This window comes from Trichinella spiralis (genome assembly GCF_000181795.1).
Source record: "Trichinella spiralis strain ISS 195 chromosome Unknown Scfld4, whole genome shotgun sequence".
Taxonomy (NCBI): domain Eukaryota; kingdom Metazoa; phylum Nematoda; class Enoplea; order Trichinellida; family Trichinellidae; genus Trichinella; species Trichinella spiralis.
Window position 1 is genome coordinate 3,620,238 of NW_003526943.1, and position 27,569 is coordinate 3,647,806.

The window sequence follows — 27,569 nt, forward strand, 5'->3', positions numbered from 1 at the left end:
TTTTAAAAAATCAAATTCAATTAAAATTCCCAAAATGACATGAAATTTACGCAAATATTATTGTTAAAATGTTGTAAATATTTCAATTTTAATTGTACAGAGCAAAATCAGTGCAAATAGCATCGTTCATTGAATTTGCTAAAAAAATTGAACCTGAAAATATGTTACTTATGATTTAATCAATAAAAGAAAAATTATTTTTTAATTAAAAAGAAAATGTCCACTTATCAAGATTTGATAATGAATATTAAACAACATTCACATGCAACATTTTGATAAGTGTTAATGAAAAAGGAATTTGTTATTTAAATCAAAACTATGCATGACATGTACTGTAATTGCACAAAAAACAAAGTGTGACGAAACGAGGTGTCTGTTGTATACAGAATTTACGTTCAAATTCTACAAATATATATTTCATAATTTTAACTTTCTATTAAATTTCATTACTTCTGTATGATCACACAATTCCATAATTGAATGTAAATTTTATTTGTACAATGTTGTCAAAAAATATTTCTGTTCAGGTGTATTAGTGAATCACTATGGTATTTCTTTTATTGATTTTCATCTTTTTTCAAATAAGAGAAAAAAATTGCATTATCACGATAAGCATTTTAATTTCTCATTGCGAATGTTTTTTTTTGCAATAAAATGACTCGCAATATCTTATTATTTTACTTTACATTATTAACTGCATTGAAAAAGAATGTCACTCTTTTATCGTATCCTGAGCAGAACTTTTATTGAGCTCAAGTTTTACAAAATGAAAAAACTCTTAATCATAATATGCTTTTGCCTCGACGCATAAAAAATATATTATGTGTACAATTTTTTAATAAATAAATTTAATAAAAATAAAAATTGCAACATACAATTAAATCAATTGAAAATGAATGGATAATTGATAAATTTTTAGCCGTTGTAATGTGGAAAAATTGCCGAACGTAATTGCAGTGCAATTACTGTTGCAGTTTGATTTTTACGATGCATTGTTTAAATAAAAATCGCCATTTTGACAGTGATAAACAATTTTTCAAATTGTTCAACAAAGAAACCTGATTTAACTTTAAATAAAACCAGTTTGTCCCAATGAAATCAGTTTAGTTGAACGAAAACTTAACTGAACTTTTACAAGTGATCTTATTATTTCAAAATTTATTGTACAGTTTAATGTTAATTGCCGGCCGGTGTTTTTCCTCTTTTATTCAACGTTTCCAAATTGTCCTGTTCCACAAGCAGGAAGTGTGGTAAGTTTTTACAGAAATATGAATTGTCGATTTTCACACGCACATTTAAAATTATTCCAATTTTTTCATATCATATTTCATAATTCTTCGTTTTCTCAAAATAATCAAAGCAATAAACGAATGTCACTTTGATAAGAAAATGCCAATTATTCCTTTTGAAATCAATAATTACAGAGTTTTGTAAAGTTGTTCAATGAGAAAAAACAAGTTAAACCATGCTTGTCCATTGCTTTTCAAGCTCACAAAATTAGCCTTTGGAAAATGTCAAAAACGCAACTGCTTTTTTTCTATCCAAATAAATTTTGCCCTTTCAAGTGTACGCATTCTTTTTAATTATATCTTTCAATTTCACAACATTCTCCAATTTGACGTTTACATATGTATATATTTAAAGTGCTTTTTAAATTCCAAACTATGATGAGATTCAACTGTTCGTTGAATATTTTTGCCAATTTGAAATTTGTCAGTGAAACAAAATCCTTCTCGACAATTGGTTAAACAAATCATTTTATCCGCTCAAGTCAACAAAAATAAATAAGAACATCAATTATTTTTCCTTTAATAAATAATTTATATTGTTTGAGCAAAGTTCATCCATCCCTGCCTATTTCACATGCAACAAAGAGTGATTTCATTCGGTATTCCGATAATTTCAATACTGGCAATTTACCGTTTCATCCGCAAATGTTTTGCTTGCAATAATAATAATACTTTTTTCCTCTATATTTCAAAGTTATAAATTTCAAAAAATATTTTTAAATGAAATTTCATTATTTGTTGCAATTAAAAAAATATCAATTTTCTAGAATTTCTGCAAATTGCATTTTTTTTTCAAATTTGATGTTCATGTACAAATTGTACAGTAATCCAGTGATTTTCCCCCAGCTGCAGGATGATGAATTTTCGTCGCTTTGAACAGCAGCAGCAGCGGAGCAGTGTGATTGGAAATGATTGTTGTCGACGCTTGTGCGTCAGCAGAGACGGCCGGTCGACTGAATTGAGCTTGTTGTTGCTGCTGCTGTTGGTGTTGGTGTTGTGCTTTAGCGTTTGGTTCGCGTCGTTTGTTGTACAGCTTCCATTGAATAAATTGAACCTTGCTTGCTTGGTTGGTTGCCTTGCAAGACCGGCTCAAAATTTTCCACCCACGTTCCAAAAAAACATAATAATGAAAACAGGTCATGGTCTATTTGCATTTGTGAAAAATTTTTCTCCTACCACCGGCGGCTTTTCGAAGCATTTTACACGTTTTACCATCATTTGCGAGCGAGCGATTTATTTTATTCGATTATGCTTATTATTATTATTATTGTAAAGTTGTTTAATTGTTGTTCTTTTTTTTGTTGTTTCAGAAAACTTTCTCTCACTTCTATTCACTACAACGATCAAAAAAATAGCTCGTGCGTGTGCATCGCTCGGCTAATTCCATTCCATTTGGAAAACGTCAAATCTGTTACCTCGGGTAACAGAAAGTGCTTTTCAAAAGTTGCTTTTCTCGTTTTTTGCATTTTTCACTTAACTATCGTCAGTTGGGAAGATGCATTTTACGGGTTTGCAAGTTTTTTCATTTCTTCTACTGCTTGCCGGCACTGGGTTGGTGATCGCGTCGGTCGCCACTGGTTACTGGTCGTACGAGTCGAGCGGCTTGAAAGCTGGCAATTTGGACGCTTATGAAAAGCGTCGTGGCCTTTGGGAGAAATGCCACCGCTTTTTTGGCATTTCCGGTATTCTCGGCGATAAAGCCCAGGACGGTTATCGATGCGTCAATCGTTTCAAAGCTTTGCTGGAACAGGTCCAACAAGGTGAACTGACTTGGAAAGATGTGGAAGTTCAATGTGAGTCGAGTAGAAATGTAAATTTCCAAATCGTAGATTATCTTCTTTTTTTTCAGCATGGGAAATTGCTGTTCTTGCTTTGATGAGTATTTCGGCTTTGATCAGTGTTATGTCGTTGATATTTTCTCCTTGCTGCTGCAAACGATGTGGTTGTTGTCTAACTTTTTGGGTATTGATTGCCGGTATGAATACGAATTTGTGTGATTCATCTGTATTTGTTTATTATTGTAATTTTATTTTCGATTATTTCATTTCAGCACTTTGTACTATTTCCGGAGTTGGTTTGTATGCCTACGAAGCGACAGCAGTTCAAGATAAAGCAGTACCTGACCTCAACGAATTGATCAGTGGAAAAGTATTATTATTATTATTATTATTATTATTGATGAATTGTGAATTCGTATTCTTTTCTTTCATCTGCTGCGAATCTTCTTTTTTCTCAGGTCACTTTTGGATGGTCGTTTTGGTTGGCTGTGGCTGGAGGCTTGTGTCAGATTTTTTCAACAGTTGGCTTTGGCGTCTCCCGAGCAAGACACCAGCCTTATTCTCACGTCATTTGAAAAATCTTTCAATAATTACCACAGAATTGTGTGGAATACAGTTCTTTCTTTTTATTTACACTTATCTCTAAGCAAAATTGTTCATTATATATATATATATATAATCTCTTCAATATTCAGCTTGTTTATTTAAAAAAAAGTTATGTAAGCTTTTTGTTTCGTAGAGTATTTTTTTCATTTTACACTGTCCCACCACACTGGTCGACTGCGTTAAATCATGTCGAATCAGCATCGTTCGAAAAGCCGTATTTAATTGATTTATTGAATTCTTTTAATTTTTTACTTTTATTATAAAATTCATTTGTTTCAATATATATATATATTGTTTTTTCAAATCAGTTCTAAGCTAAAGAAAGAAGATGAGATCAGTCAGCTATTTAATTAAGTTTTGATCGTTGAGAAGAATATTCTCATTCTCATATATATATTTCAAAAAATTACACCTATCTTGTTCGCGTTGGTTGATCAGTTCCACTTCTGCTGTGTGTAGACAGAAGACACACGCATATTGTCTGTTTGATTCCGCTGCTGTTGCAGTTGACAAGAACGGATGAAAATCGTTTCGTGTGACAGTTTTATTTTTTTGTTTTTTGTTTCAATTGAATATTTTGTGCATTAAAGACAAATTTTGTTTAGTGTGCTTATATTTTTTTGAAAAAAAAATTTTTTTTTTCTCCTATTTGAAACAAACACACTGCAAAAAAGACAAAAGTTGGTTGAAAAGCTAGTAGCAAAAGCAGCAGCAGCAGTGGTGATGGTGGTGATTAGTGGTTTCCTAGCAGTTTTCAAGCGAATCTTCTTCCTGATTAGCTTCTACTGGCCGGCTATTTCGGTGTGCATGATTTGAAAGGACGAGGGGAAAAATGAGCAGAATCGACTGAAGAACAACAACAAGCACGAATAAGATGTACAATCAGCGTGGACGATCGGCTTGATCGGTTGGTGTTGATCCAATTTTAGTTTAAACAGAAAAAATTATTGGTCGACATTGACTCTCGGCTAAAGAGAGTAGTAGATAATCTTTGGATTGTGGACGACGACGACGATGCGCGCATTTGCATTCTTGGTCGACGCACTCGGCTTCAACTTCTAGCAGCAGCTGTGCTTTTTCTAACAACAATCATCCATTTCGTTGTTGCTGGCTGGCTGGCTGCCTATTGAAGAAAATGGATTGTGAACCGTGTCTCCTCGCCCTGGGGATAGAGCTTTCTCGCAACAATTTTCCATCTCTCCACCACATGCATGTATTTGTTTGTTTGTTTGTTTGTTTGTTTGTCTGTGTATGCTTGAATGTTGTTGTTGTTGTTGTGTTAGACTGCTTTTTTTTCTCTTTCCCTTCGGCATCATCACAACAAGTTTGTATTGATTTTATTATAGAAGAACCAATTTTCTAACCGACGTAAGAGCAATAGAACATGAGATGATTGCTGCTGCTGCTGCTGGTTTGTATCATTCATTCAAATGCAGCCGACAAAAAACCAACTTATCGTACGGCATTATTTTTTGTAAATTTTAATTCTTCACTCACTGATCACACACAGCCTCTTTTGGATGATGAATCAACGATTGATCATCTCTTTCAATATTGACAACCCTGATGAATCATGCATCCGATTGTATATTGTGTATTGTGATCAGAATTAAAAGCAGACACAAAAGGGTGGTGGTGGGAAAGAGGAAGAAATTTTCATTTGCACTAGCCGTGGGATGACCTTTGTCCAGACCGTAACGACGTTGTTTACCAAGTCGGCAGGTTCTCGATTGATCGTTAGCCGTGGCGCCTAGAATGCGGATAATGCTTTAGTTGGGGCAGAGATTGTGTGGAAAAGGTTTCGATTTGCTGTTGTTCACTGGCAAAAAGGCCAAAGAAAATCGAAACTGCCCCTCCTTGCTCCGGGTCTTCAAACCTTCAGCTGGAAATTGATTTTCCCCCCCTCGTCTCCCCTCCCCCTCACTTTTACCAATATTGCTTGCTGAACTGTCACTGCGGAAGCGAATCGTCATCACTGAAACAGAAACATTATTCAATGTTGTTACTGAACCGAACAAAATTAGCTGTTCATTTTGCAATCAAAAAACAACAACAACAGCAAAACTATTAAAATGCAAATACATGCACGTATAATATATATGTATATATATATATGCATGCAATTGCACCGAACAATTTTGATCAAAGCATTCAAAATTGACAAGCTATTCATTGGTATTGTTGCTTTTGATTGCTGCGTGAAAAACACTTTCAACACTCATTGTATAGGAAATGATTAATAATTTTTAGGACATGTTGAAGGTCGTCATATCGTTTGAAACTAGAATTTGAAGAAAGCCTTTTTCAACTCTACCATATACCTGCATCTATAGATAGATATATTCATATTATAACATGTGATGACGAACGTTGTTAACCCAGTTAGCAATTTTATACAATTTTTATTTATAACTTGACTTTACGAGTAGAAAAAGAGAAATAGCAAAAGATGCACTTCTCTCTCTCTCTCTTTCCACGTGGATGGATACTTTAAAATTTTTTTTCATTTCAACATTTCGTTATCTGAAATTTGCAATCAAATCGTGCAAAACTTGCGAACAACACTTGCAAAATGAGGAAAAATTCATTCTTAGCGGTGGGATCTCGTGATTTAGATGTTCAGATTTAGAAAAATCGACAATATTTTTCCCACTTCTATCAAATTCACTCAGCTCTGATCAATTCCAATGATGACGATGATTCATTCATTCATTTGTTGAAAATAACACGACAAACAGTTTTGAATGCTTTTTTGAAATTATTTTACTTGTTTTGTTGCTCGCTGTCAGACAGCGGTTAGTATAATTTTTTTTTAATATAAATTTAATTCATCATCATCATCATTAAAACTAGTTTTGATTTATTTGATTTCACAAAAAAAATTTTTTTTTTTCAATATTCATTGAGTTTAGTTGGTCAACTGAAAATTCTCTTTTTTTTTTCAAAAATTCTACACTTACTGATCCAGAAGATTAATTCGATGATAATTTAAAAAATTGAAAAGTATAAAATGAGTAAAGCAGCTTGTTTGTTTGTTGAAATTTGTTCCACTGTTTAATGTGCTTTTCTCAGCTTATAATTGTGTGAATTCAAAAAAGAAAATTATTCTTCTTCTGGTTGATCAGTGATTTTCAATCCGCTTCCCTCAGGGCTTTGTTACATTAGTTCAATATGACGATCTGCATATAGAATTTGTCCAATTTCCCACGAGTTGAAGAAATCTAATCAAAATAAATAAATAAATAAATAAACATCCGAATAATATGCAGTTGTTGTTTCAGTTTTTATTCTATCATTATCCGAGTAATCAGTGGGAAGGTTAGAAGAGCTTAATATGCAAGTTTTAAAGTTGAAAATAGAAAATGTTCAAATTCAATATTCACATCAACGACAAAACTGCCTGCTAATTGGATTATATTCTCCAGTGTTTTCCAATGAGCAGAGAAACAAAAGCTAAACAACGAGAGAAATGATGAAAGAAAAATAAAATAAAATAGCATATTTCAATGCTTATTAAAAACATATATATAGTTAATACTTCAGAATATTCTTATTTCATTTCCACGTGCATGTAGTAAAATGGTGATTAAATTAGAGAAAAAATTATTCATTACAAGTAAATTTTCTATGGAAAAATTGTATTTCAATTTCAACTACATTCTAACATCTTATAATATTAAAAGTAATTTATTTTTATAAATGTCCATTATTCAACTTTCACAATCATTTGCATGCAATTGGACCCATTGGATAACAAGATCATGAAATTATATCGATTTATGCACTCGAATTAATAAGTATTAAAACAAAACAAACACTCTGCTTCATAATTTAATTATGGATTTCATTGTGTGGAAATTTTTGATCAATTGTTTTGTTGATCAATTTTTCATTTTATCATTAAACTTCAAATGTGGTCGTTTGGCAATTTATTTAAGTGAACAGACCATACTGTTGGGTGTTTTTCTTTTCAGATGATACAGAAAAAAAAGAAACAAAGCAATCTATTACATATCAGACGATAATTAAATGAATAAACGCATTTGGTGACTTTGGCTGCTAAGCAACGATTTCAAAAAGATTGCAATATTCATTAAACTAATTTGATATAAATCAAATCATTTCTCTAATCACAAATCAGTTTTTTAAATAATGAAAAATTTTAATTTAATACTGTTTTCAAAGTTGTTCATTTCCAAATTACAGCATCCAGGTAATGAATATGTCAGCAGTAAAATGAAATGAAATGAAAATTTTCCATTGTTTCCTTTAATCTAATCTAAATATTACAAACAGTTTCATAATGAAAAAAGAAAATACGCCTTAAACATTTTTATTTAAATACCACAAGTAAATTTGATGATAATTTATATTGATTCTACTGCAGCTTGCAATGTGAACATCACAACTTCGAGATGCTCATCGAAATAATTGTCATTTCAAATAATTCTCAATAAAGTATAAATAAATAAATAAATGACTGTGCAAAATTTATAAATATAAAAAATTTATAATTTCGAATTTTTGAAAACTTGTACTTTTTTTACTGGTGGATATGATTATTGTTGTTTTATGTTTCAAAGAGCAATAAAGATATAGTGAATTCGAGTGGTATGTAGTAAAAAGGGTTTGTTAAGGGAAAATTCGATCGACACTTTCCGATATGCCATTCTGCTCACTTTTGCAAATTATTAGCGACGATAAATCAAGCAGGCGGCGTTGACAAGCCATTGACTAAACATAAAAATAACACAATCAATATTTCTTTTCATCCTTTTTCCTATAAATAATATGAACTGATTTTCAAATGTTGCAAATGCATTGAAACACTTTCAGTTATTTAATTAAAATACAGAATAGAATATAACTTGCTTTTTTTTATATTAAAATATTCATATGATTACATTGCAGACTCAATTTTTACCAAGTAGTAAAATTACATTATTCATAAACTGCAACACTAGAAGCCATTTGTTTTGAAACCATGCAGGATATTCTTTAAAAAAATTCAGTCGCAATCTTCAAATTAAAAACATTTCAGCAGCCATACGTCTTCATATTATAAATGAAATCTCAAATTCCAAAAATTTTACTGCTTTCGCTTCCTACATTTTAAAGCTAACAGTAATAATATATCAGTTCTGCGAGATCTGATTGCAAATTAAATGAAATATTTAGTTCATATCAACCGTACGCATAAAATTAGTTAATGAACAAAGCAACATTCGATATAAGTGTTATTTATTCAGCCAATTTACACAACCTTTTTTACAACAGTCTTCGTAATTATCCATTTTTATGAATCTGAGATATTTCTCTTTTCAGGAAGTTTCAAACCAACTTTTGCAGCTGCTTCTTCCGTCGTTATACCAGTTTTATGATAATATTTATCTTCCAGCTGCTGTAAAATCAAGTATCAATTAACGCAATTTTCAAAAAAAGCATCATTTTCTTTCAGATATTCTCCCAAGCAAACCTTTAACATTCTCGTACTTTGCAAATAAATCAAATATGTATCAGCAAGGCTTTTCAATTGTTTTGCATTTTCACAAACCTCACGCTCAGCACCTTGGTGCTTTCTATATTGTTTCATCAAATACTGAAATGCTGCAGTTTGTCGAATAGGTTCCTATTAATCAAAATAAAGCTAGTTATTATTTATGAATAAAACTGCCCAGACATCAAACATAAAAGATCTTAAATAAATTAAAATTGCATTAGAATTTTAAAATGATGCTTGAAACTTTGTAAATATACAAAATGCTTGAATGATGACTATCATACTTTTAATATTTTTCGCCATTCAAACACTATACCGCGAAGAGTTTGCATGCAAATCGGTTGTATTCGTATGCATGCAAATATTTCAATTTCCTCTAATCTTACAGTAACTATTTAACAATCAAGTACAATAAAATACATTTAAAAATGATTTTAACAATTAAGCATTGCTTGAAACTGTTATAATTTGTTTAATTCACTTTTCACTTCTGTGGGCTGCCCAACATCTGATAGTCAAGCCTGATAGCTCAACAGATCTTGGAATCAAAAAACTAACATTCCTCTAGGTTGTAAAGAAAATGTTGCTACTGCACTCAAAGTTGCAGATAATGCTAAATTGATACACTATTCAATTTCATAATAAAAGAAACAATTTTAAAGTCTCAGTGTGCATTATTTATTTCAAAAAATGTTTATTCTGATGTTTTCATCGTAACTTTCGATTTTTGGCAATAATAAACTACTGTGCATAAATCTTGATCGGCGTAGCAAGTTCAGCTACTAGTAATTCACTTTAATTCATCGAGGAGCATTTTTACATAAACATTGGAAGCAATATTAAACAAAATTGGACTTTTTTTGCTGTATATCTTCGAACTGATTAAATTCCAAAATGAAAAGCATTTTGCGCTTATCAGTAAAATAATTCTGATAAATCTAACCAACGAGCAGATGAAAATTTTTAAAACAGCGTTAAAACATAAATAAAGGATAGATTTTTAAATTCTTTGAAGAGTTAAGCTATTTTTAACTTTTAAGAGTGAAATATTTTTGAAGCTAGTCATTCATTATTGGTTATACGAATGAAATTGAAAATTTAATTAATTGGTTAAATGATGCTGTTTCTAATACAGAGTTCCAATTGGAAATATGTTCAGCGCTAATTTGCTTAAGTTAATTATTTCGTTTTTTTTATGTAACAATCGCAATAAATTTAATATAGATTTTTTCAATGGAACTTAATAATTCAATAGCAGTGTTCTATAGAACAGTTTAAATTAGATTGATTTAGCTTTCTACTTTACCCACCAATTGCAGATATTTAAACTTTTGTTTATAATGCTTTTAATCTGATGAAGTGAGTAGAAGATAATTCAAAACTGCATTATAGGAAGGAAAAAATTTTCTAATTATTATAAATTTTGCTTGTTCATTCTTTATAAAAATTTTAATGTTAATTATCTTCTTAATAAGCATGCATCTTATTGCTGAAATATAAAATCATTCAATCAGCATTTAAAACTGTTGCAATTTATTAAAGAATATCAAATAATACAATTATGTTTTTCAAATTATTAGTTGTCTGAAATCAAATAAGATAAAGCAGTGTTTCTCAACCAGGGGGGCGCGCCCCCCTAGGGGGGCGTAGGAAGGTTCCAGGGGGGGCGTGAGAAGTAAGAATTTTTAGTCCTGCAGAGGTGTTTGAAATTCAGCTTGGTCTACTTCAGCTAAATTTTAACCGCCTATTTTTTCTGGTCATCTTAGTTTTAGCTTAACCGCGTCAGCTGTGCGCAATTTATAATTTCCCTTTGCACTAAAATCGCCTTTCGAAATTCACCTGATGTGACGAGAGACGTGAATAATTTTTGAAAGAGGCATATACACGATATTTATCAAACTGATAGAACAAAGCCGTATTTTGTCTAATGGTGGAAACAAGCAATGCGGTAAAAATTTCGCCTGAAGTCGACCATCACACTTTATTTTCTCATTCTTTCCTTCATTCGACATCGCGGCAACACCAACTTTTGTCTCGTGTGTGCATATATTTGCTGTTTATTTGTTTCAGTTTTCAAGAGATTTTGTAATATCAGTTGATTTCAGATTGTCTGAAATCACATCAATTCAGGTTTGGTTTTTTCCGCTCCTTTTATTCTTATCAGTAATTAAATCTCCCACTATGATTATGGTTTTTAGCTTGGCTACTCATAATCGTGAACACAACGGTTTTATTACATTTCGCACCACGGTTGTTGCTTATAGAGTTTGTTATTATTTCCAATAGGCAAGTTATTTATTAGCGTACTGCTATGTACCACGAAGACATCCAGTTGGTAAACGAGCTGCGAAAACTAGTTAGATCGGATTATCCATACGACAGGCTGGAAAAGGAGGAAGTTAGTTAGTTAGCGTCTGTGTATATTCACATCATCAATAAAGTTATATTGGACGTTGGCGTGAAATACAATACGTACAATGGTGTCGAAAAAACGCAAATATGATGCAGAGTACATCAAATACGGCTTCGTGGCTATTGAAAAAAACGGCGTTGAAGTGCCACAATGCGTTGTATGCCTTGATACATTCAGCAATGATGCTTTACGGCCAACCCGACTGCAGCGGCATTTGCATCACCGCCATCCTGAGTTATCAAAAAAACCTGTGGAATACTTTTGCGCTGAAAGAGATTCCCTTTCTCAAATGAGACTTGAGAAAAAAGTCAAGTATAATCAGGAGACTGTCAAGGCTGATAAGAGCATCATATGAAATAGCCATGTTGATTGCCAAGAATAAGAAACCACATACTATTGGAGAAAATCTTGTTAAGCCCTGCATTGTGAATGCAGTAAAGATTCTGCTTGGGGATGACATGGCGAAGCAATTTAAAAGTATTTCTCTTTCTGATTCAACAGTTAAACGCCGAATCGATGAATTAGCTGATGATATAAAACAGCAAGTTCTTGAAAAGGTAAAGTGTTCTCCTTTTTTTCCTATAAGTTGTGATGAGCCACAGACCAGGCAAACTGTGCACAGCTCATTGTATACGCACGGTTCATTGCAAATAACACAATTGAAGAAGAACTACTTTTTTCTGAACCACTGAAAACTACAACGAAACGAGCTGATGTGTTCCAAGCCGTGTCACAATTTTTTGAAGTAAATGGCTTGATGTGGGAAAAACTTGTTGGTGTATGCACTGACGGTGCACCCGCAATGCTTGGCTCTCGGTCTGGCTTTGTGAAGATGGTCAAATCAAAAAACCCATCTATTTTTGCAATGCACTGTGTAATTCATCGGCAGGCTTTGGTCGCTAAAACTTTGCCTGATGATCTCAGAGAAGACCTTAATTTTGCCGCGGAGGTTGTCAACTATGTGAAAAGCAGTGCATTGAACACTCGATTATTTGCGTCACTCTGTGAAAGTTTGAATGCTGACCACATGGCACTTCTCTATCATACAGAAGTTCGTTGGTTATCAAAAGGAAACATGCTTGGTCGGATTTATGAACTGAGAGAAGCAGTGGCAGAGTTTTTGGAGCAACGAGGAAGACGCACAATGTGTCGAGCTTTCAAAAGTGAACATTTTCAGCTTAGCCTGGCATATCTTGCAGATATTTTTGAAGCACTGAATTTACTGGATTTGAAACTGCAAGGAGCAAACGCGAATGTTATGGCTCACTATGACATTGTTCAAAGCTTCATTGCAAAAATTTCCTTATGGTTAAAACAAGTTGAAAGAGGAAATTTGACATGGTTTTCAAGACTCAACGAGCTTTTCAGTGATAAATGTATCAGCGAAGATTTGAAAAGAAAAATAAAAGGGCACCTTAGAAGCCTACAAGATGAGTTTTTTTACTATTTTCCTGACGTAGAACCTGAAAACCTGATATATAAACTTGTGAGGAATCCATTTTTAGTTAATGTCGAAGACCTTCCACACGATCTTCAAGAAGAAGCCATTGAACTGCAATTCAACAGCTTAGCTAAAGATAGCTTTGAAAGTATGCCATTAGAAAACTTCTGAGTGAAGTTACAAGCAGAATATCCTAAATAAGTTCACAAAGCTTACGTATATTGATTCCTTTTTCCTCAACGTACCTTTGTGAAACGGGATTCTCAGCTCTCATGACGCTTAATACGCAACATCGAAACAGGCTAAACGTTGAGAGCGACCTGCGATGTACCTTATCACCCACTCCACCAAGAATAGACAACTTAGTCGCAAATAAGCATTGTCAATATTCTCATTAAATTTTTATTGTGAATCATTCAGGAATGTTTTACTGTGGAAACTAGCTTGGCTTGATGCAACCATGAAGCAAAATGTTGCTTTGCGTACACTGAATACATACCGTACTACTTTTTATTAGAGAGGGGGCATTAACTGCCGAACTTTTATTAAGGGGGGCGTGCGCTGACACAGGTTGAGAAACACTGAGATAAAGAGTATCTTACAAAACTAAACAAAAGTAACACAGCAAAACAAAAAGTGATGATTTAACAGCAGCACTGCTAGTATTTAAAAAAATGCCTCACAATTAATTAATATTAAAAAGTTCGTAAATCCAATGCAACCACAGGTGAATAAAAGTTTGAGAAGCTTTGAATGTTAAGTTATTTGTTTGAAAGTATCAAATTTTGCGAAAAATTGCAATATGACAATTGAATACTAAAAAATCGTTTTAATTGCGAGCAAATTCTAATTATTCACTTCATTACTCAGAAAGTCTGATGTAATGATGATAATAATTTTTGAAAAATTGAAATTTCAAGTAGACATTATTTTAAAATTCTATATACATTAATTTCACATTTCAGTTTAATGTATTCAAATACATATTGTTAAAATAATATCAAACAATGTTTTTTGATTAAATTTATTTAAATAAGTAGAATTTATTGGTGGTTTTACTATTTGAAATAAGTGTATGTATAATAAATAATCTTACTTATTTTTATACTGTAATTTTGAATGAGTTGCTGTCCGAAATAAATAAGAAAAATCTTATTGAAAGAAGTATGATATGATTACATAATAAATTTTCCACATAGAAAAAAATTGAACAATGAATTGTATTATAGCTTCCGGCAACTTAAAAGGTTCTCTTTAGATTGTAATGTTATTTTTTAAAATCGTTAACTTTTAGTATTTTCTCGGGCTTTACAAGCGTTGTCTAAGCTGCCAGGAGAAGACCTTTATCTTGAAGCAAAACCAGAAGGTGTAAGTATTATTTTAGTCTTTTTTCTTTTTGTTCCAAATATTTCCAATACTTTCTTGTTTTTTTCAAGCAGATTAGTTCTATATTATGCAGAATTTTTTTGCATTACCAAAAATTATATAAATGGTGTGATTTAGTTATTTTTAAAGACAGTAAACGCATCACGTTCCGGCTATGCCTGTTTTCAATTTTCACCAAAATTTTTCATCTCTTTCGTTCGGGGTGTAGATACTCCAATTTCGGATTCTTCTCTGAATCGTCGAGTTGCTTTTATTGATCATACGTCGGAAAATTATTGCAAAATTTCAATGAAGGTGAAAGGTTATATTTAATTGCTTGAAGTGAAAACGAACAAACTGATGCTTATGTAGTCTGCTGTTCTCACGCTGAGAGCATTGACAAACGCTGAAACGTGTGAAATCAAAATTGCTTTTGCGGAATCTGCTTTAAAAATTACACTCCACTTCAAGTATGGTAAGTATAATGTGAAATTGTTGTTTTTGTGTATTTTGTTTTTTGCGAACTTGACATTTCAAGGCATTATACGGAAATACAGCTTATCGTTAATTGAATGCGAAGCTATGCAGTCACTTTTTGATCGCAATACATGTAAAAACAAAGTGGTGGCTCCGTGTCAAACTCTTCTTGAGGCAGTGCATCGAAGTTTTCAATTAAATCAAGAAGAGGTGACATTATCGGTCAACGATCAGGAAATGATGTTCCGAAATTTTGTAGAAGATGAACCTGGTTCTTTTAATTTCATTTTTATCATTTATTGTCATAATTTATGTGCTTTGTATTTTCTAGACCCGGACAAAGTTCCGAAAACTGAATTACGTTTAAATGTTGCTGAATTTTTGACTTTTGATGTGCATATGAAATCAGAGCTTACTTTTACTTTGAAAGAATTTAGAGTACTTAATTTTTAGAAATTATCCAAATGCACTGTTTCTGCATAGATTACACTTCATATGTTTAGGCATTGCTTCATTTTGTGGAATATTTTCACGTGCCGATAGTGTTTCTGTTCAGCGAACCTGGAAAGTAAGTTTTTTGGTTTTCATTCAACGCCAACTTAAAATTCAGCACCTTGCAGACCTATAATATTCCGTTTGGAAAATTGTGGCGATTTCAGCGCAGAATACGTTTTGGCTACACTTTCTGTACAGTATAGTTCAATACAGATTACACAGTGCTCAAAGCAGAATAACTCGACGAGTATTTCTGAAAATGCATCACAAGAAAAATCAGTTTTAAAGAATTCAATAGAGCCAAAGCCACAGATGGCATCGATGAAAAGTTCATTAGCTGAAATTTCCATTTCAAACGATTCTCATTTTAGTAAGAAAAACAACTGTATACTTTTAATGTGATATATATGTATTGTCTTCTTGTAATAATAGTTACAAGTACTCGTAAATGTGCTTCCCTCGACACTTCTGCATCTATTCTGCAAGCAGCAGACAAGAGAGAATCTGTGATGGGTAGAACGTTGTTGGAAAATGGTGCTCCTCCAATGAAAAAGGCAAGTGGCAATATATTTAATTCATTTTTTTCTGCTTAAACATTTGAATATTTTAGCCTAAAGGAAATCTTTTTCTAAACTGGTCTCAAGATTCGATATTATTCGAGGAATGCGAAGAGCAAGATACGGTTTTGGCACCAGATTCAGATTTGGATGACAAATAATACTGACTGTCATTGAAGCAGCATTTAGACTACGTTTTTGACTTACATTTTCTATTTTGGTGAATTGAAAGTTATGAATTATTTTTTCCAAAATTGAAACGTGAACATTTTCTTTTCAATCCGATTTAGATATACGAATGTTACAAGTTTATAAATCAATTAAATCATCTTTACATAAATATTCCAAGCAAACTGACGGCTTAGCTTGGTTTACCATCATCTCTCTTAAATGTTTATTGTTTCAATTGAAATTCATCATTGAAAATCACTAAAAAGTTATGTAAAATTGTTTTCTAATGTTTATGTAGTTTTGTGTTGTTATGCAAGTCTCTTGCACGCAATCTTCAAAAATTATAACCCTCCAATTCTAAATGATTAATACTCACTGCTTCAATACAATCTCTAGTACATTTCAATGTTTTTAGTTCAAAAATAAATTCTCATATTAAACAACAATGGCAAAAATTATTTCCTTGAAGAAAATGTCAAATCCATCAATTCTTCGTGCTGTTCTGGCCAACGGTGAATGATAGTATTTTTCAAAATAGACGGTACGTCATTCATTGAATATTTCTGAAACAGTACAGGACGAAAACGATAATTTTTACACCCCATACTGCGATATTCCGCTGATATCAACCGAAACAAAAACTTCACTACTTGAGCTGATTGATCATTGTAAGCATCCTCTTCAACAATGCGTCGAAATTCTGGCGTACAAATAATCATTATTGCTAATGCCTGAAATATTTCACACTTGAAAAATTTAAATATATTATTATTTAATGACTAGATGTATAAGTGCCTTACTTGATTGAACTGTTTCAGCAAGAAGCCATCCAAATCAACAGTAGCATCAAATGACAATTTATCACTTCGAATCACTTCTGAACCATAAGCTGCTAAATTTTTGCAAAGCCATGACAAATGCTTAGATAAATAATTCGACTGTCCATAAGTCACAATTAAAATACAGTCAACTTAAAAGTAAAATGCAATTAAAAAAAGAAATTACACAAAATATAAACATTAAATAACAATAAATTACCCAAATGAACACCATCTGGATGCATGGAAGAAACGTCCCTGAAAACATTTCTATTACTAGAAAGTCTAAAATGTAATTTTTTGAAACTGCGCCTGCTCTAACTGTAAAATACAGCTGTTAAATTAACAAATAAAGCAGCAGTGATACTGATAATATATACATCAACAAATGCAATAGAAATTTCAGTTTTATCAACATGGCTTTAGCAATTAATAAAACATCTATATAAATCTAATTAAATATAATACCTGGTATAAATTCTTATATCGGAATTATGAAGTCAAAAAAGAATAAATTACAACTGCAAATAAATATTAACATATGCAAACCCAAATTTGCTGCTGTTAACACCCTGTGTAGTAGAAGAAGAAGCGTGACCATATGCAGAATCTGCATTTTGCATATCACTTACACTTGAAGTAATATTTGGCGTTTCTAAAATAATAAAATACATAATTATCGAAACATACTTATTTTAATAGAATAAAACAATACTTACCTTCAACTCTATTTGAATATGAAGATGGAAACTCAGCATTTATATTAGGGGAATTTTCTTGCTTAGATTTCAAATCTAAGAAATGATATTTAATTTAATGCTTCATAATTAATATGGATATCCAAAACATAACGTTTTCAGTCTGTCTTAAATAAGTAATTTACTCTTGGTTATAAAACTTCATTGTCAGTTTTCCAATTGCAAACGATGTATAACCGATAAAAAACATTTAAACTTACTTATGAACAACCTTTTGACGTGTGAAAATATATCTAATCGTTGTAAATCATCGCGAATAATACGCATAAAAACATCTAATTTAACATCTCTATGACGTTTCAACAATTCTCCAGTAGGACTTTGTGGATGTTGTATTCGATCTCTGAGGTACTAAAATTAATCTTCAATAAAAAATGCAATTGTTTGTTTATGATTTTCAAATTTTTAATCACTAAAAGTAACTGACAGATTAGCTGCAAAAATTGTAAAATAACAAACAGCAATGCTAAATTTAAAAAAAAAGTGATTAGCCCACTTTAATAGCTTCGGGTTTCATTCCCAAACTATCGGCAAGCCATTCCCAATTTTTAAAATAAATTCCAAGCTTTGGCACGTCGAGCTGCATAATCAAATATTCTTGAATTTCTGAAGGCAAATCAGCCAAACAATATTCACCAAAATAAGATGGAATTTCACGATGCACTGAACAAGATGACTGAACATTGTCGCCGACACCTGAATCTTCGTCAACGACAATTTCTGTTTTCATCAGAGTGAATTAAGCCTAAAGTGTGAACTCGTTCATATGAAAATATATGCTATTAAAAGCAATCACAAATGTAAAAACAATTCTGAAAAAAATACAGATTGTCAATAATTTCATTTTCATTAACTCACTTAATTTAATAACAGTCCATCATAATCATTTCTTGAAAAAATAGAAATCTTATGTGTATACAATTACTTTCTTTAGACCAATAATTTTCTTTTAAAATTCGGAAATCGCTTATTGAGCATAAGAAAAAAAAATGATTAAAAAATAAACCCAAAAAATGCTTCAATGGAAATTTAAATACAGTTATTAGCATTTTCAGGTACGATACTTATGCCTACTTTTATCTTTGAAATAAAACAAGCAAAGAAACTGTAAAAATAATACTGAATATAATAATATAAAAGATAATAATGATAAAATGTTTAAAAGTAATTTATTTTAAATAGTAACTACTGTTTTTTAACTGTTTTACAGGATCTGCTGCGTTACAGTAAGAAATTTGTTGATAAATATTGTACGTGATTCCTTTACAGTAACCATATTTTTGTTATTTAGATAATCAAAAATAATTTTTTCATGGATGCGGATAAAAATGTTAGTTCTTGGGAGAGCATATTAAAATATATAGAGGTGCCGGATGAATTTATTCAAGTGTAAGTTTAAAACTTTTTTTGCACTACTGTTACTGAAAATCACTTTAATTTTTGAAGTATTTTTTTGCACATGTTGTTTTGCCTTTTTTATTTTTGTTTTTTGCGTTTTTATTTTTATTTAAACTTAGGTATTTAGCGTATTAATGGAATATATGCAGCATTTATTAGTGTAGTAGTTTTTTGTTACAATTAATGAATGAAAGCTATAGAATGTATTATTAATTTCCGCTGTGATTTTTTTAATGATTAAGAATTTCAAAGAAGTGTTTTTAAATTAAAGTTGGTTCTTAAAAAATTAATAAATTGCCGTCTGTCATTTATTACGGATATTAGCGTGTTGTCTTCTTTTATAAATACGTTTCTTCTTTTTTACTTGGTTTAAATGGAATATTAATTTATACTATTGTAATTAAAGACATTGTGTTTTACATTGGAATAAATTTGATTTTAGAAGCTCTAGTGGGGAAAGTTTAAGTTTCCTTAAAGATTTCAAAAAATGTTATGATAATTTGCGACAATGTTTACCGTCAGCTAGTGTTGGCGAAAAGTCAGCGCTTCCGAATCTTCACGTAGACGGTTTTGATGAGGAGTCCATATGGCAGCAGGTCGATTTGCACAATAGAGATCGTTTGCGAATTGTTCGTCAGGCTTTAAAATGTGTCGGTCATGCTGGAACTGTTCAAGGTGATGATGATGATGTCTCTTATTCAGACGACGATGAAAAATATGCTTCTGATTTGGAAGTGAAAGGGGATGTGGACATGGGCACCAGTTTAGCAGAATATTTTAATGTTAGAAATGAGGATTATTCTGCCGATGAAGAACTGGAAAACAATGACGATGAAGAAGATAAAATAGATGAAGAAGATGATGATGAAGTAGATGAAGAGGAAGAAGTGGACGAAGAGGAAGAAATAGATGAAGAAGAAGAAGATGATGATGAACAAATAGATGATGAAGAAATGGATGATGAAGAGTTAGATGAGACAGATGTAGACGAAGAAGAAGAAGAAGAAGAAGAAGAAGTAAAAAAGTATAATGGTACAAAATCAACAAAAGCGGATAAATTTTTTAATCGAGATGAAATGGAAAATTTTTTAAACAAAATGGATGAAAATGAGCGAAAAGCAGAATCTAGTAACGAAGAGTTGGACGAGTACGAAGAAATGGATGAGGATAAGGTGAATAATTTATTAGTAAATCATTTTTTAATATGGAAATTGAATCATATATATTTAGGAAGGTGGAAAGCATTATCATTATTCTGAATTTTTTGATCCAATTCCACCGGATGAAAGTAAACAAGAAAAAAAATCCTCTTTCCAGAAACGTCAGGAACGGGTATGTATAATTGAGAATGAAGTATTTGGATTAAAAAGGATTTAATATTTTTAATTGAAAAAAAGTAAGAAAGGTACTAATATTGGGATTGATGCAAAATGGCTTGCATTTCAGATGCGAAAGACAATCAGTGAACTGGAGGAGGAAAATTTGAAAGAAAAATCTTGGCAAATGAGAGGCGAAATAATAGCCAAAGCAAGGCCGGAAAATTCACTGCTTTCTGAAAATTTGCTCTTTGACCGTGCTACAAAATTGCGTAAATTGAATCAGAATTTTTCAAATCTACATTTTTATGTTTTTGTTACAAAATTTTATTCTTTTAAGCACCAATAATAACGGCTGAATCGTCCATGACATTGGAGGAAATGATCAAAAGACGCATTCGAGATGGAGTAATTGACGTTTGATATGACGTTTTATTCAATATAATTAAGCAAACTAATTTCATTCAGGCTTGGGACGATCCTGTTCGCAAAGTGAAGCCGATTACTGAACCGGCAGTTTACAAGAATAAGTTGATTTTGGATCAGCAAAAGTCGAAGCAGTCGTTGAGTGAAATTTATGAACAAGAATATCTTAAGAAGACTCAGGTGATGAATTTATATATTCCAAAGGAAATTTTTAAAATTATCAATTTTGAAAACATTTTCAGAAGTTGGAAGAAGAGCAGAAAAATCCAGCGCACGAAGAGATTCGCAAGGGTTTGAAAGATTTATTTTTCAAATTGGATGCATTGACTAATTTCTACTACACTCCAAAAACGGTGTGCATTTATTATTTAATTATTTATTTTATGGATTTATAAATTGATTTCAAAGTTATTTATTCTTATTATTGTTTTGTTTTTGAAATTATTTCAGCCAGTTCCAGAATTGAAAGTGGTGGACAACATGCCCAGTGTGGTAATGGAAGAGGTGGCGCCAATTGCTGTTGCCGATTCTACACTTCTGGCACCGGAAGAAGTGAAGGAAAAAGCTGTGCATTTGCCAATGGCACCGGAAGAGATGACCAGAACGGATAGGAACCGTGCTAGACGGAAATTGAAGCGTATGAAACGTTTGCGTGCTAAGCATCAAGCCAACAACAATTCCAAGCAGTTGGTTCCGAAGGATAAGATGAAGTTGCTGCAAAAAGTTGGAACTGTTCGAACTGCGAAGGTAATATTAATTTTCTTTTTATTTTTGTATTTTGTTAATAGTGAAAATAAAATGTTTTTTTTAATTTTGAATATTATAGACTTTTGATAATGAAAAGCATACGACAAAGTCGACGGCATTTTTCGAGCGCATGAATAGAGAAGTGAAAAGATTGATTCAAAATGAACTTGGTGAAAATGTGAAATCGAAAAAGAAGCAACTTTTGAAGAAAGTTGCTTTGAAATGATAAATCTATATTTCAATTGTTCAATTTTATACTTCCAGTTTGCAGCAGAATTTTGAAACTGTCACCGTAAGCGTAAGCTTTTGATCTCTCTTTTTTTTTGTTGCACTGAGAACAATTCTCGTTTTCAGACGACGACCACAGACAGTGACAGTAATAAATTTTGAAACTGTTACATGATGCAGTATTTGCTTTTTTTTGAAAAATGATTATTTACGTGAAATAAATGAAATGTCGATTGCAACTTGAAAAATTGGCATATTCGTTTCAGAAGGGACGTTTCAAAAAACCAACAGGCTCGTAAAAGGTAATTTGCCATCGCATCAGCTGTAACTGCACTTAACTTGAAGCTGTTGCGGTAATGTTTGACATTACAGTATAGAATTTGTACGTAATTTTCTTTTTAATATACAGAAATTCTATAATTGTAACATTTCAAAAGTGGGGACAGCTGGAAAAATCACATTTTGCGGCAAAATGAACACTGTGCCATTTTCGCAATTGGAAAAATTGTACAATTTTCATAAGTATAATTATGAAATGGTAATTTTTTAATTTTTTTAGGATTAAAAAATAATCGTTTTTTTAAACTATTGCAACTGTAGCGTGCCTGCGAATTGTTGTTTCAGATTTGCATTATCACAAATGTATATTTCGTGTTTTCCAATGTTGCGTTTGCCATATGCTGTTTCTGCAATTATTAAAAATGCTATCCATTTTCATATATGTATGCATTTTGCACGAATGTATTTGTATGTATGTATGTATATTTGTTTGTTTGTTTGTTTGTTTTTGTCTAAATAAAATAATATCGTTTTGTGCGTATAGTTTGCAGAATGTTGAGTTGGTAGCAAAGTAAGGAGGACCGATTGTGCTGTTCGGTGGTGTTTCGTTAGATTCGTTTTCTTTAGTGCTTCTGCACATTTTCCTTGTTCGACTGTTGTGCAGTAAAAGAAGCACTTTTTTACATTGAATGTTCTTTTTTTTTAAATTAAAAAAAACTTAAAAAAATTTAAATATTATTTCATTAAAAAAATTTCAAAAACAATTATCACAGAAGCAAATAAATTATTGCCGTTGTCAGAATGTCATATGCATATATTTATATTAATATATGTATGTATGTAAGTATATCTGTATGATTGAACTGTGCAAAGTGGCATGTGTTTTCAGGTTGTCGATGAAAAATTGCAGAGTTTGACATGAAAAGTTGTTATTAAGCCACAACTAGTTTTTGTCCATTTGCATTGCGACATTGGCTAGTAGTAATACAAGTAATTTGAAACTGCAAGTGTTTGTGTAGGCATTTTTGTATTTGTTCGCATAATTATTTTTTTTTTAAATTTATCTATTTTGCCGGCAATCAAAATTATAATGACAATTCATAAAAATCTGACCAGCGTTGTTAATGCGTCGACGTTCGTTGAAGAGAGATTTATTGCCGCAGCAGTGTGTGAAATGCATTATTGTTTCAGCCGTCGCATTTACCGTGATGCATTTTTGCTAATTACATTTTCATGAAAAATGACAACTGAACGAGCGAAAGCATTCGAAGATATGAAGCGCAGTTTGCGCTCTGCAAAGGTAAATTTACCTCGCTTATGTGCTTCAAATATTACGCCGAATGTTCATTATTTAGTGATTGTTTGTGTGTTTTGCTGAATATTGCTTTGTTTCAGTTGAAATTGCTTTTGCATATTTTTTTTTACTCAGTCAAACAGTGGTCAAATGTTGCTGCACATACTGACGTATTATTGATTCTGAAATCGATCAATATGCTTGCTTTGCACACCAAGCCAAGCGTGCAAATAATTCAAAAACACACTAGCATTATTAAACACACAAACGGCAGCAGTTTAATTCAAAATTCAATATTTCGAAAAGTCTCAGAAGCAATAGTAAAAAAAAAGTATTCAGTTTTGTATAATTTTTACTTCTGATCTGAAATCAAAATCTGCAGTGAAGAGCAATTGATTTGAAGTGGAGAATATTTTTTTTTCCACCTCGTTGCACACAAATAATTGGATTTTTCAACGAGCGACAATGATGACCACCATACATTCAATTTTTCAACAGCACTAGCAATAGCATTTCACTTTTCAGAGCATTTTAAATTCTTTGATCGAAATACTGAATTCAACAAACATACGTGTGTTTGTAATATTGTAAAATTCAAATTCTCAGTTTATATACACATTCTGATCAGTTATCGACATTAAATTCGACTACAGACAAAACAAAAACATTTGTTCGAATTCAATATTTTCGCGTTAGCTAGCTATTTTATTTTTTACTCTTTTCAAATGCAATAAGAATAAAAATATATTCTATTATAGAGACTCACAGCACGTAGCTGGATGACTCGACATACGGGTAGTGATGCAAGCTTTCGGCGTAAGTAAATAGGACAGACATCATGCATATTTTTTGTTCTTTGCTCTTCTTTTTCTTCCAAAATATCCGTTATCCATTTGTTTCAATATCATTTATTATGCAGCTATGCATCGATTCAGTCCTATTCAAAGAGAAAAATTGTTGAACTTGTTCGCTGCAAACCGATACCCGTCGACCGAAGTGAAAAGAAACCTTGCCGAAGAATTCAACGTCAGCATTCACCGGGTAATTCATCTTTTCTTTTTTTCTTTCAAAAATGTTGTTCAATTCAAAATCTACTATATGCAAAAAAATTGAAATAGTTGAATAATAAATTTATATATTAGAACTTAAAAAATATTTTCTCATTTAATCCCGTTTCTTTTTTAATTAACTATTACAATTGGTGTTCACGTTAAATTTGTACCTACTTTACCTGCGGGAGTCTGTACTGTAGCATTTTTGTGATATCTTGTTGAAAGTTTGTCATTTGGTGCGCGCGTGCGGTTTTTGCCCCCCCCATTCGGCTGCTGTTTTAAATTTATTTTCGTTTGATCTGTTTCAAAAGTTCACTGCATTACTGTTGAATCACGTTCAGTACTAATAACGCATTTAATCAATTAATAAAGCGCAATTTTTCTGTTTGCTTTTTTCGGCTACTCTTTGACGCACTGTTACTTACACGACTTTTGTAGATATCTTGTTGGTTCAACGAAAAACGTCGTGCTCGAAATAACATGGAATCTTGCGGCAGTAGTGGCGGCGAAGGTAAGTTCTGTGGAAATGGAGAATATTTGTGTGTAATTTGTTCTGTCTGTTTTCGGTCCAACCGGTGCTGAAGCGGCTCCAGCATCACCGCCGAGTGTGCAAAGTATGTTGACTTAGAAAATCATGTTCCAGTTGAAAATTTTATTTTCGTATATTGTTTTTATCGTTTTGTTTTTTCTTTGAATTTCAGATTTCAGTCGCCAGTTGCTGAGCAAACGGCAGTATGAACGGTTGTCGACTTTGTTCGAGAAGAAAAAGTACATCTCCGCTACGGAACAAGCAGAACTGTGCTCAGAATTGGGCTTGACAGAAAGTCAAGTACGTCAATAATTGCGTTTGTTGTTATTGTTATTTTTGCTTGTTTGTTTTTTTGACGCGAGTTGGTTTAATATGCAAATATTTGCCAAATTAATAGCACTTTTCTTCAAAATTACACGTCGCACTTCGCATGCTGTTGTTGTTAATTTACTTGCGCCAATGGCATTTTTACCGCTTTCTCTTTCTCTCCAAGTCGTTGTTTATTTGTGGAGAAGCAGTTCAAGACAAACAACCCTTTGTTTGTTGTTTGACATTTGACGTGGAATTGTTTGTCGTAGCTGTGATAATTTTTACCATTCAATTTATGTTCGATGTTGAAAATATTCTCTACCCAACTGCAGTTGTTTTGTCGATTTCATTTCACAAATTTCAAATTGCTGATTTTCCATTCCAGATTACAAATTGGTTTGTTCACCGCCGTCACAGGCTTCGTAAAAGTGCTCTTGGAGTTGGTGCGAAACTTGGTGAACGTAAGCTTGTTGTAGTTTATTTAGCTTGATTTATTCGACGAATTGTTTTTTTGTTGCAGGTGAATTGTTTTCTAAATTTTCTCCGATACAGTTGACAGAATTTTTGCACTTCTTCAACAAGCCTGTAGCTCCATCCAAAGAAGAACTCACCAAAGTCGCTTCTGAGCTTGATGTTCCAATCAGAAAGGTGAAATCTTTTAAATAATTAAATAAATAAATAATTAATTAATTAATTAATTGTTCCATTCTTTCAGGTTATCAACTGGTTCAACAGACGAGCGAATGTGCCGAAAATTGAAGTCGACTTTTATGATATTGGTACTTGTTGAAAATTTAATATTTTTTATCAGCTTTTGGATTTAATTTTGTTGTTGTCAACTTTTATTAGCTGTTACATTTTTTCAGTTAAAATTATTTTATTACTAATCTGTTCAATTGGTGTGGTATATTTCAGAGCCAGGCTTGGTGTATGATCAGTCTCCTGCTCAGTCGAACACCGCAAGTGGAGGAGGGCGTGTTACTGCTCGTTGTCAAGAAAGTAAATTTTGAAATGACAACCAAAAACGATGTTATTATTTATTGCTGAATGAATTAATGAAATGATTCAGTTCCGGTTGGCAACGAGATCACTGAAAGACAATTGGAAATGTTGGAAATTATGTTTGAAGATACTGATGAAGTAGCTCCAGAAATGGTTACTCTGCTGTCTAAAGCGTCTGGTTTAACCCAGGACGAAGTAAGCTATTTCGTGTTTATTATTATTTGATATTTTTAATTATTCTATGAAATGTTAAATATATAAATGTATGTAGATCGTTGGTTGGTTCAGAAAGAAATATACTGAAAAGTTGATGGATTCAAGCGTTCAAGCTCAAGAACTGAGTAAGTTCTACGTCTTTAACGTATCGACTGATAATACGCATATTATAAAATATTGATAATAAATTTTGCATTTTATTTGCTTAAATTATTATGATCTGATTTTGCTTTTGGGCATTGTTGTGAAACAGTCTGTATTTTGGGAAAGTTTAAATATTTTTTGATTACAGAAGCGAAAACCCAATTCGACAGTGGAAGCGCTTTGAAACGCGGCACTCGTGTTAAAAAGTTTAGGCACGATCCCATGTTTATCTACTATGGGTGATTTCTTCCATTTTTTATTCAGCGTTATTAGGAAATCTGTTCACAGAATGTGCTTTTTTTGTTTTTGTATGAGAAAACAGTTGGTGCGATGGTTCATCTTCATTTTTGAATGAATAAACAGCATTTCCGGATGTTCAGGGAATGTTTTCGTAAATATTTACAAAAGGGTGCTTGGTTTTTTTAATTTAGAAAATACGCAATTAATTAAATTAGTTGGGAAATGAAATCAACAATGCGACCGAATATTATGCGCAGCTACATCACTAACATTACAAATTTTTATTTTAATTTATTTTGTTTACTTAGAATTTTAATCATTTGTGTGAATTGCAAAAATTTCCATTCATGAAAATAATGATAAAGCACTGTTACGCCTGATGTCAGTGACTACTTTGTTCATCAAAGCTAAGATTTCAAGTTAATGAGCATCAATATTTTAAAATAAGGTATACGTTTCATGCCTTTCAATAGTATCATTTTTAACCTACCGATATCCGACATTTTTTTCTAATAAACTGATAATCAGGTAGACATTGTACTTTAAGTAATTAAAAACATTTTTACTCATAGTAGTCGAAATGTTTATTTCGATTTGTTTCGTAAAGTTTTCAAATTGAATTTATTGAAATTTGAATGAATGAATTTTGAAATAATTCCACTGCAAAACAATGCGAAACTTTGGATGGAGAAATGTGTTCAATTGTTCTTTTTCTTGTGGC

The 27,569-nt window shown here is 32.0% G+C and overlaps 7 protein-coding genes across 7 annotated transcripts; 5 read left to right on the forward strand and 2 right to left on the reverse strand.

Annotated features, from left to right (window-relative positions):
- Positions 1 to 2,145: 2,145 nt before the first annotated feature.
- Tsp_00916 (conserved hypothetical protein) lies at positions 2,146 to 4,027 on the forward strand. The gene is made up of 8 exons (XM_003376657.1): positions 2,146 to 2,396; positions 2,600 to 2,709; positions 2,777 to 3,091; positions 3,139 to 3,264; positions 3,340 to 3,437; positions 3,526 to 3,633; positions 3,763 to 3,887; positions 3,982 to 4,027. Exons 1-8 carry the CDS (start codon positions 2,146 to 2,148, stop codon positions 4,025 to 4,027), a joined length of 1,179 nt encoding a protein of 392 aa, XP_003376705.1.
- Positions 4,028 to 5,244: 1,217 nt separating this feature from the next.
- Positions 5,245 to 5,646, reverse strand: Tsp_00915 (conserved hypothetical protein). The gene is made up of 2 exons (XM_003376658.1): positions 5,598 to 5,646; positions 5,245 to 5,423 (listed from the first exon to the last, which is right to left on the reverse strand). Exons 1-2 carry the CDS (start codon positions 5,644 to 5,646, stop codon positions 5,245 to 5,247), a joined length of 228 nt encoding a protein of 75 aa, XP_003376706.1.
- A 2,659-nt stretch (positions 5,647 to 8,305) lies between these two features.
- Tsp_00914 (conserved hypothetical protein) lies at positions 8,306 to 9,530 on the reverse strand. The gene is made up of 5 exons (XM_003376659.1): positions 9,490 to 9,530; positions 9,345 to 9,369; positions 9,150 to 9,302; positions 9,015 to 9,074; positions 8,306 to 8,407 (listed from the first exon to the last, which is right to left on the reverse strand). The coding sequence occupies exons 1-5, from the start codon at positions 9,528 to 9,530 to the stop codon at positions 8,306 to 8,308; spliced, it is 381 nt and encodes a 126-aa protein (XP_003376707.1).
- A 2,120-nt stretch (positions 9,531 to 11,650) lies between these two features.
- Tsp_00913 (zinc finger protein) lies at positions 11,651 to 13,198 on the forward strand. The gene is given in 3 exon segments (XM_003376660.1): positions 11,651 to 11,898; positions 11,909 to 12,225; positions 12,252 to 13,198. The coding sequence occupies 3 exon segments, from the start codon at positions 11,651 to 11,653 to the stop codon at positions 13,196 to 13,198; spliced, it is 1,512 nt and encodes a 503-aa protein (XP_003376708.1).
- A 544-nt stretch (positions 13,199 to 13,742) lies between these two features.
- Tsp_00912 (cell cycle checkpoint control protein RAD9A) lies at positions 13,743 to 16,082 on the forward strand. The gene is made up of 10 exons (XM_003376661.1): positions 13,743 to 13,764; positions 14,322 to 14,395; positions 14,543 to 14,707; positions 14,765 to 14,867; positions 14,931 to 15,140; positions 15,201 to 15,262; positions 15,309 to 15,441; positions 15,480 to 15,734; positions 15,797 to 15,922; positions 15,982 to 16,082. Exons 1-10 carry the CDS (start codon positions 13,743 to 13,745, stop codon positions 16,080 to 16,082), a joined length of 1,251 nt encoding a protein of 416 aa, XP_003376709.1.
- A 2,231-nt stretch (positions 16,083 to 18,313) lies between these two features.
- Positions 18,314 to 21,781, forward strand: Tsp_00911 (putative U3 small nucleolar ribonucleoprotein MPP10). The gene is made up of 11 exons (XM_003376662.1): positions 18,314 to 18,402; positions 18,879 to 18,894; positions 18,960 to 19,057; positions 19,509 to 20,238; positions 20,297 to 20,398; positions 20,468 to 20,654; positions 20,723 to 20,790; positions 20,851 to 20,988; positions 21,051 to 21,161; positions 21,259 to 21,555; positions 21,635 to 21,781. The coding sequence occupies exons 1-11, from the start codon at positions 18,314 to 18,316 to the stop codon at positions 21,779 to 21,781; spliced, it is 1,983 nt and encodes a 660-aa protein (XP_003376710.1).
- A 1,521-nt stretch (positions 21,782 to 23,302) lies between these two features.
- On the forward strand, positions 23,303 to 26,851 carry Tsp_00910 (putative homeobox domain protein). The gene is made up of 12 exons (XM_003376663.1): positions 23,303 to 23,362; positions 24,115 to 24,172; positions 24,276 to 24,397; positions 24,847 to 24,919; positions 25,110 to 25,237; positions 25,335 to 25,707; positions 25,767 to 25,894; positions 25,962 to 26,025; positions 26,162 to 26,245; positions 26,316 to 26,443; positions 26,520 to 26,589; positions 26,757 to 26,851. Exons 1-12 carry the CDS (start codon positions 23,303 to 23,305, stop codon positions 26,849 to 26,851), a joined length of 1,383 nt encoding a protein of 460 aa, XP_003376711.1.
- Positions 26,852 to 27,569: the final 718 nt, after the last annotated feature.